Below are 17,894 nucleotides of genomic sequence, written 5' to 3'. Positions count from 1 at the left end.
AAGATAGAATGATGTGATGTAAAGACTCATATCACATGAGCAAAGAAATACAGCAGCTACCAGATGTTAGACAAACCAATCGATTCTCCCCAACAGTCTCCATCAAAGACTGAGGCCCTGACACTTCTTTATTCAGCCGAGTGAGACCCATATTGTTGTATTCTAACCTATAAAATGTAAGACAATAAATTTCGTTGTGGTAGGTGGTAATTTGTCATAGCAGTGCTATGATTTGCATGATTACATTTATAGTTTGACCCCACTGAAACTGATGTTGAAATTTAATTACCAGTGTTAAGGTACAGAGAAGTGGGACCTTGAAGTAATCAGGTGATGGGGGCTCTATTCTCATGAAGGGATGAATGGAGTTTCTGAAAGAGTGGGATGGTTCCCAAGAGTGCGTTGCTAGAGAGACTGCTCCTTTGTCCCCTCCCTCTTCCATACACATGTGTTTCCCCTTTCTGTCTTTCTGCCATGACATGACATAGTACAGAGCTCTCCATGGAAGCCAAGCAGATGCTGGTGCCATGCTCTTCGACTGCCAGAACCACGAGCAAAAATAACTCTCTATTCTATATATATGTTTAGTGTGTGTGTGTGTGTGTGTGTGTGTGTGTAAAATATTGGGTATTCTATTGTATCAACATAAAATGGACTCAGAGGGAAAGACTGAAGCCACAATGCCTGGCCTTGGAATCCGAGCCCTGCCACTACCAACTGTGTGACCTTGGGTAAATTACTAACCTCTCTGTGCCTCAGTGTCCTCCTTTGTGAAATGAGGGTAATGACTGTATCTTATTTAAAGGACTAAAGCAGTTTTTAACTGTGAAGTAGTTGGAACTCTGTTAGCATATAAATATTAGATATCATATTATAATAAATTCCACATGGCTCTATTGAATTACCCTTCCTGAGATGGCTGGAGTTTTGAGAGGTAATACTTCAATGAAATAACTGACTACAATGATGACAAACTCAGGCCCCACAGCTGGCTAGTGTGAGAAAACTTCCTGTGGATTAGATGTTCAGGTGGCCATACTATCATGGCTGGTAATAGCCTGTGGGCCCTGACCTGGTAACAATGATATTGGATAAAATGAATAGACTCATACGTGGTTTACGGAGATATGTACTCACTAGCTTTCTTTTATTGCTTTTCTAGTATGGACATATCTACATATTTATATAGAATGTGAAGTTATTTTCTTTTTAAGCAGTTCTCAATTTTAACATTTGCAGAATAAAGTTCTAGCAATGACATTAAGATTAGGGGATGCTGCAGTATTTTCCTAGACAGTTTCTCTACATACTTCTAGATGGTTATGACTATAGGCAATTAATTCTCCAGAACCATGCAGAAGGGCCCACCAGAAACAGTCTCCAAAAGAGCCCAGTGAGGCATTTGCTTTAGGGAGGTTGCTAATGATATTGCCCACTATTTCATTAAAAGCCTCCCAATGCTCTCATGCAAGAATTGTACTTCATACTCACAGTCAAACTGTAGGAAAGTGCCCTTTTATGCAATGTGTTTTCTCTTCTCTGACAGACAGAATCATGTGACTTACTATGCTTCTCTCTTCTGCTCGACCCACTAGGCTTAAAGCCCTATTGGTTGGCTCATCTGTCAATTCCTACAAATACACAGGCCACTGAGGCCTACAAATATGAGCCCATTTTCCCCCTGAACTTCAAAGCTGACTCTAAATTACATTTTCTTTCAACTTTATCACCTTATTTTGTCTGTCTCTTCAATGTGCCTCCAGTACTTTACCAACAAATTCCAGAGACTATGAGATGTCTTCACACATACAGGGTCACCTCCAGAGTAACACAGCTGAAAGAGTCCTTGGCTTCACTCCTGTGGCTCATGCATGAGATGATAGCATTATGTAGAAAACACACTTCCCTCCTGTTCTCTAACCTAACATTGAACCCAGTGACCTTGAACGAACCATTCAGTCTCTCTGATCTTCAACATTCCCCCATCTTCACAGAGTTGTAATGTGGTGTATCTGGAATATGGGATCTGCTTAGGAAATAGTGGTTGCTATCCTTTATTATTATAATTGTTTCTACAATTGGCTGTCTACTTGGCTGTCTGATTGCTACTGTCTATAACTCACTGTTATAGTTTGTGGAGAACAAAGTCAAGTGATAAGAACACAACCAAAGGGAGGTTATGGATAATCTCTCATCCTCTGTACCTCCAGCAACCTTCTTCCCTTTCTTATCAGCCTTTGCTAACCACCCCCCACCCCCACCCCCGCACCATCCCTGCATTATTTCCATGGTAAGTTTGTTCTCAGGCTCCAAGGGCTGTGTTGTTTGATATTCCCTAGATTTTTTTGTTATTCTCTAACTCACAATACAGAAGGGAGAAAAGGCATGCAAATAAATCTTATGTCACATGGCCTTTTTATAATGCCCATTTCTTGTATGCTCATGACACATGAATTAAAAGGTGTGATGCATGAATTAAATCTCTTAGAATCAGACATGAGTTCTGAGAACAGAACTTAATGCTCATAATCCTCTGCGTTTTATCAGTTAGCAGAACTGAGTCTAAAAATAAATTCACAAGTCAAGGGGAAATTAAAGTTGAACAAGAAGACTCTGACTGCTGGCAATTCAGAATAGATACATTTCTTGAAAAAAATATACTACATATCTGTTATTAAAAATGACACAATTCTTTTCTATATTTTCCTTTTTTTTCTGTCTGCTAGCAGAGAATCTTTTTTTATGTGTATTGACTTTAGGAAGTAATTGCCTCCAGGGTGTTACTGCTAATGCCATTTCAAGGATGAAGGGCAGTGATACCTAAAAAGGGCAACATTCACAGGCAAGAACGTAAAGAAATAAGTGAATTCTTAGATGGAATTGTCTGTCTTCATGTTAAACTCGAGTTTAATTTAGCACAGAGAGAGGGTGTCAGGTAAAGAAAGACAGTAGAGCAATGGTTCTCAAAGTCGTGGAAAGGAATACAATTTGGCACTCACCCTGCCATCACTGTGAGAGGACACTTGACAGCCTCTGGAGACATTTTTGATTGTAACAACTAAAGGGGAGAGGGATGTTACCAGCATCTCAAGTAAAGACCAAGAATTCTGCTAAAATATTCTATAATGCGCATAATAGCTCCCCATAACAAAGAGTTACCCCAATGCCAATAGCATCAAGGTTGAAAAATTCTGCAGTAGAGCAAATCTGGAGGTTCCCTATCTGAATTTGAATTTATGCTTCATCAATGAGACAGACTGTCTAGTTGTTCAGCAAATATACTTCCATTTTTACCCTTGGCATGCAGGTAGAATAGTTATCCCAGCATTTATTGAGTTAAGGGTAAATACATATCTGAGAACTGACCAATGAAATGAGGGTGAAAGTGCTATATACCACTTCTAAGCCATAAAACATTCCCAAAGGATTCACTTACCTCTCTCTTTCTCTCTTTTTGTAAAGAATTTAGGGGAAGGAAGAGTTACTAGACAGAACTTGAATGACTAGACTATGAAAAAGACATTGAGACTCCACATGAGACAGTGGTGCAAGCAACAAATGAATTTCTGCAGAATTAAATCTAATACTAGGGGCAAGAATTATGACATAGTGGCACAATGGGTAAAGCCATTGCCTACAGTGCCAGCATCCCATTTGGGCACCTGTTCATGTCCTGGCGCTCCACTTCCGATCCAGCTCCTTGCTAATGCACCTGGTGTTGAGGGTAGGGGTGGCCCTGGGAAGACTCCTTGAAGCTGAGGTCTGAAGGATAAATAAGAGTACACAAGGTAAAGAGGGAGGAATGGGAAGGGCATTCCAGAAGAAACAGCATGTGCCAATGCCTGAGACAGTATTTCCAAAGGACTGAGGGAGGTTGTAATGCAGCTGGATGGTTACAAGTGAAGGGTAGAAGGCAGTGAAGGCAGGTTAGATTGGAGAGGAGTTAGCAGGGTGGCTAGGTCCTGTGAAGCTCTGAATATCATGTCAATAACTTTGGTATGCTCTGGTTTTTACAGGGCACAATGACATGATTAGATGAAAGTTTTGAAAATATTCTGTAGAAACCCAAGAAATTGAAATGGAGATGCACAAGATTAGAACTGAGGAGAACTTTCATATTATTTCTGCATTTCAGGAGTGAGATAACAGCGGCAAAGATTAGGGAAATTTACTGCAGCAAAGACACGCTTAGATGGAAAATCTTCAGCCTTGGAGATGTAGAAGACATGGAAAGCAGAGATGAAGGAAGTGTCTGCCATGCAGTCCAGCCTCCAGTTTCAGCAACTGGACAGGTATTAGTGCAGTGTCTGATGCTAGGAACAAGGTGGTGGGCTGTATTTGGGAACAAGACATTGCAAATTCAATTTCAGATGAGTGTGCTGTCAGCCAATTTCACATTATCTGTGTTACTCATGTGATTCTCTTCTTTTCATTTCTATGAACTCCTTTATGTGTTTCATTTAACAAATCACTATTAAGCACCTACTAAGGGGTTCAGAAACCAGTAAGAAATATAAGTTTTAAGGAGCTTATGGTCTAGGAGAAAGCAATTAAAATGGACAGTACTATTAACTCAGGAAAAGAAAAATGCTATCAAGACATATAAGCATGTAGCTCTCCCAGAGTTGGGGACAGAGGTTGGGAATCATGGAAGCTATACTAGAGGAAATGTCTTTGATGAATCTCAAAAGGAGGGAGCCCAAAGATTCAGGCAGAAGGAGTCATGTGTCCACTGGAGACAGCAGATCACAAGGTGAGTTAAGGAGGTGAACATAGCTCAATCTAGTGAATCAGTTTAGGAGTCTGGATTTTATCCTGAGAACAAACTATTTTTAAAGCTTTTTTCCACCTTAATAATTATTTATTAAACTTACAATTATATTGTCTGTGCTACATTCATGTCTCTTTCCCCACCCCCTAGACACATTTAAATGTCTATCAGTCACTTTTGTTCTAAGGCAAATGCAATATGAAAATTCTGCAAAACCAAGAAGACACATGAGATTTTTGGACTAAGTTAGAAACCTAGGATATTATGCTATAACTCCCAGAGCTCATTCATGAGCTATTTCTGATTAATCTGAACCTGTTCATATTGCCCTTATTGCCCTTAAAGCATCTTAAGGGCCTTTACCTCCTGATTGTTCTAAACAATTGTTTCCAACTGGAAAGCCAGTATTCTTCAAATTTATTTTATACTCATCAAAAGGATGTTGCCTGTGTGGCATGACTATTTTTAAAGAGAAAGAAATTCCTACTACCCATAACATTCAAGACAATTAATTGATGTTTCATCTCCTGCTTGCATCATAGGCCTTCTACTCTCTTGGTCCCACTGACGTCTGGTTCTGGTATTTGCTTCATACCACTTTTCCTTCTTCGTTCTTCTGTCTTCAAATATCATCTTCCTCATCACTTTCTTCTTTTCAATCAATAATGCTAGGCCCTCCACACTTCCTGTATCCCTAATCACAGTCAGCTACTTGTGATTCCTTAAACACCATCCTTTTCATGCCTTTGTTTTTCCTAAATATATTTATTTCTTTTCTGGGTCCATCTTTCTCCCTTCCCTCAAAATTTATAGCAAACACTTTCTTCTTTTTGATCAGCCTTATTATCAACCTACCTCCATTCTGGAAAACCACGCACTCACTTCTTCTTTAAAGTCATACCCACCAAACTGTTCAAATTTTTTTTTAAATGGTCTGCATCTTCCCTAGGCTGGGACCAAGACTGTGTATTATTTATCTTTATAAACTCTGAACCTAGACAGTGCCTGGCAAGAAGTAGACACTGAGGGATTGTTAAACAAATCTGTTATTTAGTGACTCAATACCCAAACATCTTTAAAAAAAAGTTCTCGTGTTACTATTCTTCATTGATTATGTATTTAAAAATACTTGTAAAAGTACAAAATTCTCAGTTCTACTCTATAGAAGTCCTGATAGGCACCCAGGTGTATTTGTCTTTGCAAACCATGTTCCACATGGTATTCTACAGTGAGAACATCAGGGACACAGCCGGCATGAAGAAGAGCAGTGAGAAACTTTCTTCTTACATTCACCTATATCCCTTTGAAGTAAAGCAAATCCCTAGAGTACACACTGTGTAACTCATTGACTCTTCCATCCATCGCCCAAGTATCCATGGATCCATCTGCCTACTGTCTGGAAAACTTTCTCCTGCACTCTCTCAGGCAGGATAGGTGCCAAGGGGAAATCTGCATACAAGCCAGACTCTATCTACCCCAGAGGCATTTAAAAAAGCAACCAATTATTTGTCTTAAAAACTCCCAAGATGAATGGCACAGACATGGAAAGGGTTTACCTAAGAGTGGGAAGATATCAGTTTTTATCTTTTCCTCTTAAGGAAAAACCTAAAGGCCATGATTCATGAGCTAACATTAACCTCCTCTTGGCTCCCACTTCCCAGGGAGGACTTCACTCAGGCTGTGGTTTCCCCTTTCAGGGTGAGTGGGCATTGGTCTGACCCCTGAAGATCTAAGGTCTGCTCATTTCGGGCGCCCCTTTCCCTTGAATGCAGCTGATTCTCCCACGCATCACCTATTTCGGGGCAGAATGCCTATGCTTTTTCTTTTCTCTTTTGCCCTCTAGAGGCTCACAGAATTAAATTAATTTTCTTTTGCTGCTGAAATATGCCCTCCCTCATACTCCCTGTAACTTCTTGACAACTGCTCTCCAGTTTATTTTTTGTCAAATTCAGCAGCCTTTAAAAAAATCATCTGTCAGCCCTTCCCTGCCTTCAGGTAAGTCATCGTTACTGAGGCTGTCACCATGGCTGGAGCAGGGGGGCTGGGAACTCCTTCAGTGGCTGCAGGTGTGGCAGGGCTGCTTGGGCATATGCCCCCTTTGGGAGTCTGTTCTCCTTTTGTTGACGACAGCCTCAGCACACTTCTCTCTCCTGCCACCTGGCTATCATTGCTTGCCATTTCAGAAGCTTCAGAAGTAAATTCTCTATCACTGTAGCAATTCCTCACTGTCTCACCGTTACTTAGTCAACGTTTTTTTGTTCCCTCCCCACATGTCAAAATTGACAAATTACTGTTCTGCGATGGTCTGATAGATGAGTCAGTGGGTGGACTGCCAGGTGAGGTAGTGTTTCCTAGGACAGCTTGGTGAAGTGTTGAAGGAAAAGGGACTGAGATAAAAACCAAATACTCTTAAGTAGGGAAGGGAACAGGGTACTTCCCCTGTCTGCTGGCTAGATGCAAAAAGTTGGCAGAGTCAAAGATAGACGGAGGCTGGGTTTTGGAATCACCATGGAGAAGATCATTCATCCAACACACATATGGTTTCACGTCACTGAGATGTGGGGGTGTACAGCAGTTACCAGCTCTTCCTAATTTAAAGGGATAGGAACACTCACAATATTCTTAAGATAAAGGTTACTATCCTGTTCTTTGCACATAGTAAGAAACAAAGGCATGCAGGGGAAGACTTCGCCACAGTGGCATTGCCCTTAGGAAAACAGGGGCTTCTGCATGCAACACTCACTGATGGATCCTTTGCTGGCTGAAAGGGGCAGTGTAGCAGTCATTCTCCTCCAGGTCTGGCAGTGTCTCCTTGTCCAGCCTCATTGGCTTCTTAGGTAACCATCTCCGAAACCTGCTTATTTGCTTATCGATCCTGTGGTACATGGAAGGCAAGACCAAAGGGTACAGCATGTCAGCATTGCCCCAAAACACAGCAGGGAAGACTCCACAGAGCCATGCTGCTAACACCACACTCTCCAGGCACTCTGACTGTACTCGTGGTACCCCCATTTCACAGATTTAAAGAAAAGAGCTGTTAACTCCAGTGTTATTTCAGTCTCACCACGTGACCTCAATACATCTACAAAACAGCAGTCACATGACTTGTTTGTCTATTACATGCCAATAAATGACCAAGTAAGTGGTCATAACAGGGCTGCAAGACTGAAAAGGAAGCTGACAGTCCTTTAAGCAAAGCAGCAGAGACTACCACTTCTCACATTCTGTAGGGTCTAGAAACTCATTTTTTGTTTGGAAAAATTCTGAGGTCAGATAAGCGCTCTCAGGCTGTAGGTAACTGTTGAGAGGACCTGTCAGCACATCCTGGTGGGGAGAACGTGCCTAGGGACCTCAAGGCCATGGCTTGCTGCCTGCCTCTCACACCTTCCCGAAGCAGACTCCTTAGCTTTCACTGCTGTCTTTTCAAGCTAACCTCAGAGTTCCCTGAGTGCCAGAACATCACGATGTGGATGTGCTACCTTGCCTAGCACACTCAAGGGAGACCATGGCAATGTCCTGAAAATCGGTTTCATGCTACTGTTTCCTTGCTGGCTGTGTCCTGTTCCCTTGGCCCTCACTGACTCCTGCTGATGAAAACACCAAGCATCTAAGAGACCAGCTCTCAATCACTGTTCATAGCAAACCACTAGCAGGAGCAAAAATCATATCTGACTTTAAAAAGATTATGCTCCCTCAAGTATCAATGCCACTGAAAAATATTCTTTGGCCAAAGAGCATTTAGCAAGCAGCATCTATTCAGATGAACTGAACAGGTACCATTTTACACATTACAAAAGAGACTCTAGTTACTCAGCCAGTGAATAAAATCAGGACCCAAGTGCATATTTTAGACTCCTGATTTCATCTCTGTAAAACTAGTTGACAGTGGATTACATCTGGCCATGTTTTATTTCTTCAGTTTAAAACTATTTTACATAGCAATTTGTCATTTTCAGTGACTGTGATGGCTACTTTTATATGTCAACTTGACTGAGCTAAGAAGAAGCCAGATAGTGGATAAAACATTATTTCTGGTTGTAACTGTGAACAGTAGAATGAGTAAAGAAATTAGCCTTCCTCATTGCTGGCTGGCGTCATCCAATTCCATGGCCTGAACAGAACCAAAACATAAAGGAAGGGTGAGTTTGCTGTCTTCTCAAGCCAGAACATTTATAAGACATTGGTATTCCTGGTCCTTCGGCCTTCAGTCTTACACTGGGATTAATATCAGCAGCTTTCATAGGCCTCCTGCTTACAAACTGCAGCTTGAGGGACTTCTCAGCTTCCATGATCCTCTAAGCCAATGGCACATTCACTCTCCCGTCCCTTTTGGGGAAATTTGCACTGCCTTCAGCTTTTGATTCTATCGAGGTTTTCAATGAATGGGATAATGCCCACCCACTTCTTTACTCAGTCTACCAAGTCAAAACATGCTATTGGAAATAGGCTAGCAGACACAGCCAGACCAACATTTTACCAGCTATGTAGGCAACTCTCATCCCACTCAAGATGAAGCATAAAATTAACCATCATGGTGAAACTCCCAGATGAAGGGAATATTTTTTATGTGATCAATCATTTCCAAGCTGGAAATTGGTGGTAAACTTCTATTTTATTGCCGCCTTCATTCTCCAGATCGTTCAGCCTAACCATGACCTCAGCACTGCATAGTGTTGGCTGTTTTCAGAACCCCTGGGCATTCAAAGTGGAAAAAAACTCACAATTGCCCTAGGCTCTTCCTTTAGAAAAAGGAACCTCATCCCCACACTCAGCCATCTCTCTCTCACACTCACACACACACACATACACACTGAAGTAAAGATTGTTCTCAGGACCATGCAGACAGACAAGAAGGGGAAAACATTCCCATCTCCCCAACCTTTCTTCCTTTGCCCTCTCACCCCATCTCTCTATAAATACTTAAAATATAGTGGGATGATGGGGGTTCAGAAAAGCAGCATGACTCAGAATTTGAGAACATGGACTCTGGGGTTGGAATGCCTAGCTTCAAATCTTGGACACATAAATATTTGTGGTGTGATTCTGTGTTGTGCTTCAGTTTCCATGTCTGCAAAATGGGCAAAGTAATGATAAATTCATGGAGTTGTAATGATGAGTTGCTACACATACACACAAGCACCAATACACATGCACACACACACACACACACAGGATACTTCATAGTTCATGGAAAAATAGAATTAAAAGATAAGTTTATTTTGGTATAAAAATTTTTGGATCCTATGCATACCTAAAGTCTTCAAAACACTCACAGAAAATACATATTATGAAAAAAACCTATGCTTTGGGTTTAAAATGTTTGCACCAAAACAAGCTTATCTTCTATTTTCCATGGACTTTTTGAAGTCCCCCTGTAAAGTGTTCAGAACAGTATTTGTTTTACAGTTATTCTGGCTATTATTATGTTTTCCCCTTCTTCTAAGAAAGAATAGAAGAATCACTTATCTCTTAACATTTCTTTTTTCAATTAAAAGTTAATTGAGCTTCACCAGAATCTATCACTTGTGTAAGTTCATGAGTTAGTTCTTAAACAGACTCATCAATTAGACCTCCTACGCTAACCTTGTGTTCTTTACCACGATTCTGGGGTTTATTTTGTCTGGTTATCTTAAAACTCATTCAAGAAAGAGGACATTGGCCCAAAGGTGCTTTTTTTTTTTTTCTTAACAATAGAACTTTTACCTCCCACACATCTCTAGTTTCTAGCACTAATCAGATTATACTTTGCAGAATCTGGGCTCTGTGTACACTATGAATTCAATCCAGCTGGGTACAGTGCTCAACGTGGACAAACACAAATAAAGTTGTAAAAAAAATTAGGCATAAATACTCTATGGGAATGAAATAAATGGTAACTTCTAACAGCTAGTTGTGCCACTGCAATTTCAATGAAATGTATAGATGGTAGAGAGATAGAGTAGAACAGCATAATGAAAATGATCAGTTAATTTAAAAATGAGAAGTGAAAGGAAGTGAAGAGAGAGCTAGGAGAAAGTGCTTGGCGTCATGGAAGGAAGCTGGGGTTTATTCCCGGGGTGCCTAAAGCCTGGCACAGGGGCTTATCAGCAGTGTGACTCACCTTTCTGAGCCTTCTTTTCCAGGGTTATTGAGTAGAGTAATGGTAATCAGGGTCATCACTGCTATCAGCATTTTGCTGACCTCCAGGGTGGTTAGGAAGCTCACAAAAGACTGTGTGTATGGCATACTTTGAAGAAGCTGCCAGCAGACAGCAAGTATTGTTAATAACTTCTTGAGGACCCACAGGACTGACGTAAAAGTAGAATATAGAGTGGTTGGACACATCACCACTATGGTAGAAGACAGACAGTCAAAAGAGCATCTTAAAAATAAACCCTTTGTGGGGCTGGCACTGTGGCACAGGAGGTTAAGCTGCGGACCATGATGTTGGCATCCCATGGGAGCACCGGTTCAAGTCCTGCAACTCCACTTCTGATCCAGCTCACTGCTAATGCACCTGGGAAAGCAACTGAAGATGGCCTAAGTGCTTGGGCCCCTGTCACCTTGGTGGAAAACCCAGATGAAGCTCCTGGCTTTGGCCTGGCCCAGCCCTGGCCATCACAATCATTTTGGGAGTGAACCAGTGGCTGGAAGATCTCTCCCCTATCCCATAACTCATATAAAAATAATCTTTTAAAAAACAACTTCTGAGACATAGAGCTAGGTGCAGGGTTGAAGAGGGTAGACTGGCTTTCAGTAGGGAGCCCAAGCAGATACAGGAAAACAAAGGATGGATGTTCCAGGTTCTATCATAATTTGCCTGCGCATAGAGGAATGACCACTCAAACATGGTCAGCAGTTTGCGATTTCCTCTGGCTGGCAGAATTGTTCCCCCACCTACAGCACATCTATACCCTTACCCCTGAACCTTTGAGTATGTTATGTTACAGGGCAAAAGGGATTTTGAAGATGTAAGTAAGGTTGCAGACCTAACGATAGGGATAGGACCCTGGATTCACACATGTCCCAAATTAACCACATGGGCCCTTTCAAAGCAGAGACCTTTCACTTGGATGCAGGAGTGACGTGGCAGAAGACAAGATTAAAGAGATTCAGAGTATGAGAAAGACTTGATGTTGCACAGCTTGCTTTGAAGACGAAAAAGGCTAGAAGCCAGGGAATGCAGGCAGCCTCTTGAAGCTGAGAACAGCTTTCAACCATGAGCCAGTAAAGAAAGGGACCTCAGCTCTATAACTGCATGAGCTGAACTGTGCCAGCAACTTGAGGGAACATGCAAGCAGATTCTTCCCTAGGCCAACGCTTCACTATCAGGCATGGGAGACAGACCCTGAACAGAGAAACTGGCTGAGGCTTGTTCCCCAGGGCTTCTTTGATTTGCAAAATTGTGAGATAGTAAATGTGTTATTCTGTGCATCTGAGTTGTGGTAATGCATTATTACAAGAATGGAACACTCATATTCTTTCATACAGTCTTATCTGATTCTCCCCCTTAAGACCAGGCCACAGTCAGGTGGTTTCCCACTGTGCTAAGGCTGGCGTTCTGCATGCAGTCTCTGCCTCCCAGTTGATGACTCCAGGAATGAGTCTATTTCGCTGTGGCAGTTTGGCAGGGACATGATGAATGAGTACTACCTTAAGCTGCTCTTCCATAAACCCATCCCTGTCTCCAAACTGAGCCACACTCACACACCACTGAGGATAACCTTCAGCCACACAAAGGAGAAACACACAGCACAAAAACCGATGGGTTGGAAAGTAGGAGGCACAAGCTGGAGTCTTGGTTCTGCCATTATATGTACGAGTGGCACGTGACAAGCCTTTTAGCCTTGTCTTGCTTTCATATCCTCATTTCTAAAATGATGATTGGCCAGAAGCTCTGTAGATAATACATGCTGTTTGTGATTTGGGCAATACTTTTGTTATGTTATTTAAACAAACAAACAAACCAACAAACAAACAGCTTTCCTTTTTGCAATACTGAATGGAAACTTTCTGTGTATAGTGATGGCTTTTGGAGTCAGCTGGAAGTGGAGTCACAGCCCATTTGCATAGCTTGCTAATATGAGAGGCTGAGCAGGTAGATAAAACTCTCTGAGCTAAAAGTACCCATTGCATAAAGCAGTGGTGGAGACTAAACTGAATAATGAATATCAAATGCTTGCACAATGCCTTGGCTGTACAAAGGGCTCAATTAGATGGGAGTTTCTAGGATGAAGGATGGATTTTTATGTAGAAAATTCTCCTTCCAAAAGCAACTCAAAAACTATAATGCTCCCTTGAAGGTTGTGATACCCTGATCTAACAAAACCCCCAAATAGGAGACAGATATTTGGCTTAGTAGTTAAGGCACTGGTTAAGATGTCCATGTCTCATATAGGAGTGGCTGGCTTGAATCCCTGGCTCCACTGCTGACTCCAGGTTACTGTTAATGCAGACCCTGGGAGGCAGCAGTGATGACTGAAGTAATTGGGTCCCTGCTACCCCTGTGGGAGACTTAGATTGCATTCCTAGCCTTAGTCCTAGCCAGAGGCCATTGCAAGTAGTTGGGGGACTGAACCCACTGGTGGAGCTTGCTTGCTCTTTTTTCTGGGCCTCTGCCTTTCAATAATAAGAAGGAAAGTTCCCGAAACAAGTAATCCTAAAAATTACTCAGATAAGCCTGAAAACAAATAACCAGAAAGCATCCCATTTCTATTTTCCTATAGGAGTGGAGTTTACCTAATAAAGCTTCTTCTGACAGGGAGAAGAAAAGAGAAAACACTGGCTTAATGATTTAGCATTGATTCTGGCAGGATATATGGTCACCTTGTTTCATGTCTGCCATTCACTGAGCAAAAGCCCTCTTGTGGATTACAAAGGCAAATCAATAAAGAGAAGGGGGGATCATCCATGTGGGCATTTCTGGCCTTGACTTGTCAAGTCAGTAGCTGAACTACAAGGTGAATTACTTTTATAAAGAGTTGTTCTTATCATTCAGTTCAGGTTCCTCCCCCAAAACGTTGGTTCACAGAAGGCACGATTTTAGAAAAGGAGCTGGGAAGAGCTGGCAATGCCGTTGAAGCACACGGGCACAGATGTGCCACCTCTGCTGTGGCTGTTCAAGGTGAATCTCAGAAAGGTTCTGCTTGCCCTCTTTGACCCTTGGTTACCTCACTGTAAAGGGGGAGACAATCCTACCTACCTTAGGAGCGGCAGTGATTAAAGAAAGGGCAATATGCAAAGAGCTGTGCTCCCAACATGCTAACCCATGCATAAGCCTTTATAAATTGCCCACTGAGCAAAGCCACAACTCAGATGCTACTGTGCACCCAGAGGAAGAAGACAAGGCCTCTTCCCTTGAGCCACTAACAACCCAGGAGACAGCGTGCACTAATGACAAGTTAATTGGATTGAATTAAATGAAACAGGCCTACTGCAGAGACACCTGCTTTTGCCCAGACCAGAATATTATAATAATGGCATCATGTTTCCAACAGATTACATTTTCAGGATTGATATGCCTCAAGGGAACCTACAGATAGGCTTTTTATTTATTTATTTATTTTAGTAGAGACATTAGAGTCCCACTTTGCAGTAAAAAGAAGCCCTTCTGGACTGACAACAGATAACAGGAGCTCAGATTTCTTCTTCCTTTTCTTAGAGCCAAGTCCCTTGTATTTACAGCCTCTCCCGGGATAGGAGTTAGGGATCTTTGGAAGCTAATGCAATTCTTTTAGGTCAGAGGGTTACTATTTGGGGTGTAGCTTAATACCTTATAGAAGATTCCAAAGGCCCTGGAACATTTAAATATATTAATTTTTAAAAATGGGGATGGAAAAATACAAACCACTTTGTCATTGTGCCCATTTGCTCATCTGATAAGATTGAGACTACACTGAATGTATAATACAATAGGGCCTAGCATTCACTATGCCAAGCATCACAAATGATAAAGTCTGGCAGAATGTGTACGTGGAGGGAAGGAGCGGCAGGAATGAGTAGTATTGAGACTTTAGCTATCAGCTACCCACAATCATCAGATTAGTTATTCTGTAATCACAACCTCTATAAGTTATCCTGAACTGTACTGTGAAGGTAAAAAAGGCAGAATAACATGATAAACCCCCCCTTATTTATGGGAAAGGCAATTTATAATGCCTATAAGTCTGCCCAAGGTAAAAGTTGAAACAGCATTCCAAGTATATATATATGGATAAAGACAACATTTATTCCAAAACACAATCTGAACTACATGGGAATAGGTGACTTGTAAAATAAAGATATTTGTGTTAGGATGTTTAATTTTTCTGCCTGCTCAGATAATTCAGAATTTTTCATTAATTTCTCTTATCCTTAAAGGAGGTGAGTCTGTTTCAGGGATGCTTTCATGGATTAATGAAAATAAACATCATTTATATAAGTGAAATGGGAAGATAAATTAACTTTCATATTTAGTATGACAGGTGGATTTTACAATATTGGCAATCAAGTGCTTCACTACTGGTATACAAGGTGATACATTATAGGTGAGCCCTTCAAAGATTTGAAATATCACAGCTGGCTACAAAGAGACAAATACTCTTCATCATCTAAATCAGTCCATTTGAGATGAAATAAAGGGTTAAGCAGATACAAAACTTTTGATTAATTGCATTTTAAGGATCACACCAGACACTATCCTTTAGAAAGTCATATCACTCCAGTGATGTCCAAATCAGTTCTATTTGGAAAGCCCTGAAGCCTGATTTAAGAGGCCATTCTGAATAAATGTATCATAATACCATAGCTGAGATTTCTTTTTCCTTTGTTTTGGCCCACAATCTTTCAGGGCCGTCCAATACTTAAATTTTTCCATGACTGTGATTTATCCCCTTGATTTAGCATAGCCTTTTTTTCCAGCCAAAGATTAGTGTTTGGTAAATCATTTTTCCAGCTTTAGAAATAGGAGTTCTCAAACTTTATTCACTCAGAACCTCTCCTCTGCACATATGGAGAACATGTCACTGGTCACATGTTCAAGCCTCCACTGTTTACCTTCCCTTGAGTTGTATTCTAAAGCCAGCCTTCTTTGCTCCTTCCTCTACCATAAAATGTCTCAAAAGTTATAGGGAACCCTCCCTGCCTGGCTCATTAGGATCTTGTCTACCTTGCACTAGCTATAATTTAGTTTCTGTTCCATTTATGGTTCTCAAAATGAGGCCCCAGACAAACCAGCATCAGCATCACTTGGGACTCTTGATAGAAATACAAATTATTGAGCCCCACTAAGACCAAACGTATCAGAAGCCACAGGAATAAGACTAATAATCTATGATTTTAAAAGTCCTACAGATGATATAGATGCATGCTAACATTTGAGAACCAGTCTTCTAAAGAGACTGCTATCATCGGGGTCACCAACAACTTCTAAGTATCCCAAATCAATTCTCATTTGTCATTGGTCATCAGAAGTTGAAGAATATGCTTCCTTATGAAAGTTCACTCCTGGTTTCTTGCAACTGCCCTCCCTTCATTCTTCTGCTACTTTCAGTCTGTTCCTCTCTATCCTCTGCATGTCTCCTCTGATACCCTTGAAGTCGATTTTCTAAAACATGGCCACTTGTGCTTTTTTCTTCACTCCTCACACCCTTTCCTTGGAAAGTCCACATACTCTCCTGGCTAAAATCAGGATTTCTGCAGCTGTGACTCCCAAACTGACTCTCCAGCTTTATTCTTGCTTCAACTGCTTTGCCATCGGTTCCAAAGGCCTCCAGGGCACCAGTACCTCAAAGACCTAGTATAGTTCTAATGCACAGTTTGTTAAAAGAAAAATCCTCTTCTTTATCACACTTTTATCTTTTCTGGATTTCGATTCTGCTTTTACTTCCAACATTTTCCCAATCCCTTAAGTACGGACTTCTTCCTCTTTCCCAACTCTGAATCTCCAAACAGCTGCTAAGCACCACGCATTTTTCTCGGTAATTTCACATTCTTTTAACATATGTTGCCTGTTTTGCTCTATAGATTTTTTATCTACTTGGGATTAGAATTATAGTCAAGGAGTGAAAGCTAAACAGAGGGATGATGACTTATTTTAAGGAAGCATTTTCGCTGGCACCGCAGCTCAACAGGCTAATCCTCCACCTAGCAGCGCTGGCACACCGGGTTCTAGTCTCAGTCGGGGCGCCAGATTCTGTCCTGGTTGCCCTTCTTCCAGGCCAGCTCTCTGCTATGGCCCGGGAGTGCAGTGGAGGATGGCCCAAGTGCTTGGGCCCTGCACCCCTGGGAGACCAGGATAAGTACCTGGCTCCTGCCTTCGGATCAGCGTGGTGTGCCGGCCGCAGCGCACTGGCCGCAGTGGCCATTGGAGGGTGAACCAACGGCAAAGGAAGACTTTTCTCTCTCTCTCTCTGTCCACTCTGTCAAAAAAAAAAAAAAAAAAAAAAAAAAAAAAGGAAGCATTTTCATCAGATTCCCACAGAGGGTTAGGGAATTTCCTAACACCAGGAATTTTCAAAAGCGAACTTGTCAAACGTATTGTAGAAGTTTAAATATGAGGGTACTTCAAAAAGTGTGTGGAAAGTGAAATTAAAAGATAAATTTATTTTGGAAGTAAATTTTGAAATCTATGCATATTGTATTCACAATATACATTTTCCATGAACTTTCTGACTACTACTACTCACATGCATGGATCTCAACATTTTTTGCACAAAATAAATTTATCTTTTAGTTCTATTTCTCCACAAATTTATTGAAGAACAGTTGAATCTGATAATGGTTGGACTTCATGACATTTGGTATCCTAACCAGGGTTCAGGTCCTACGTTTTTCCTCTTATTAGCATCTTTTTCAACCCCTCATTACTGATCTTTCCCCCATTGTTTGAGCGAATGTTCTAGTCCCAATTCTGCATCAGATGCTTTACCAGGGGTGGGAAACCTTCTTTTTTCCTGCCAGAGGCCATTTGGATATTTATAACATCACTCATGGACCATGAAAAATTGCCAACTTAAAAATTAGCCTGCTATAGATTTATTTAATTCCAAGTCCCACTTGCGGTTGCCTTGGCAGAGCCAGGCCAAATGATTCAATAGGTTATATATGCCCAACGAGCCAGACATTTCTTACCCCTATGGGAGACATGGTTTCTCTGTGTTTATCT

At 41.3% G+C, this 17,894-nt stretch overlaps 1 protein-coding gene across 4 annotated transcripts in view; it reads right to left on the bottom strand.

Moving 5' to 3' along the window:
• The window catches only part of ANO4 (anoctamin 4), a 561,131-nt gene that overhangs the window by 145,382 nt on the left and 397,855 nt on the right, over positions 1–17,894 (bottom strand). For 3 of the 4 annotated variants that reach the window (XM_008256958.4, XM_008256960.4, XM_002711221.5), the window contains one exon: positions 7,515–7,646. The exons of the other annotated variant lie outside the window; for it this stretch is intronic. In XM_008256958.4, the coding sequence (XP_008255180.1) occupies positions 7,515–7,646 (132 nt within the window). The remainder of the gene's footprint in view (positions 1–7,514; positions 7,647–17,894) is intronic. 4 annotated transcript variants of the gene reach the window in all.

The sequence above is a fragment of the Oryctolagus cuniculus genome, chromosome 11, assembly GCF_964237555.1.
Source record: "Oryctolagus cuniculus chromosome 11, mOryCun1.1, whole genome shotgun sequence".
Classification (NCBI taxonomy): domain Eukaryota; kingdom Metazoa; phylum Chordata; class Mammalia; order Lagomorpha; family Leporidae; genus Oryctolagus; species Oryctolagus cuniculus.
Note: the sequence above shows the minus strand (reverse complement) of the source record. Positions and strands in the feature narration are given on the sequence as shown.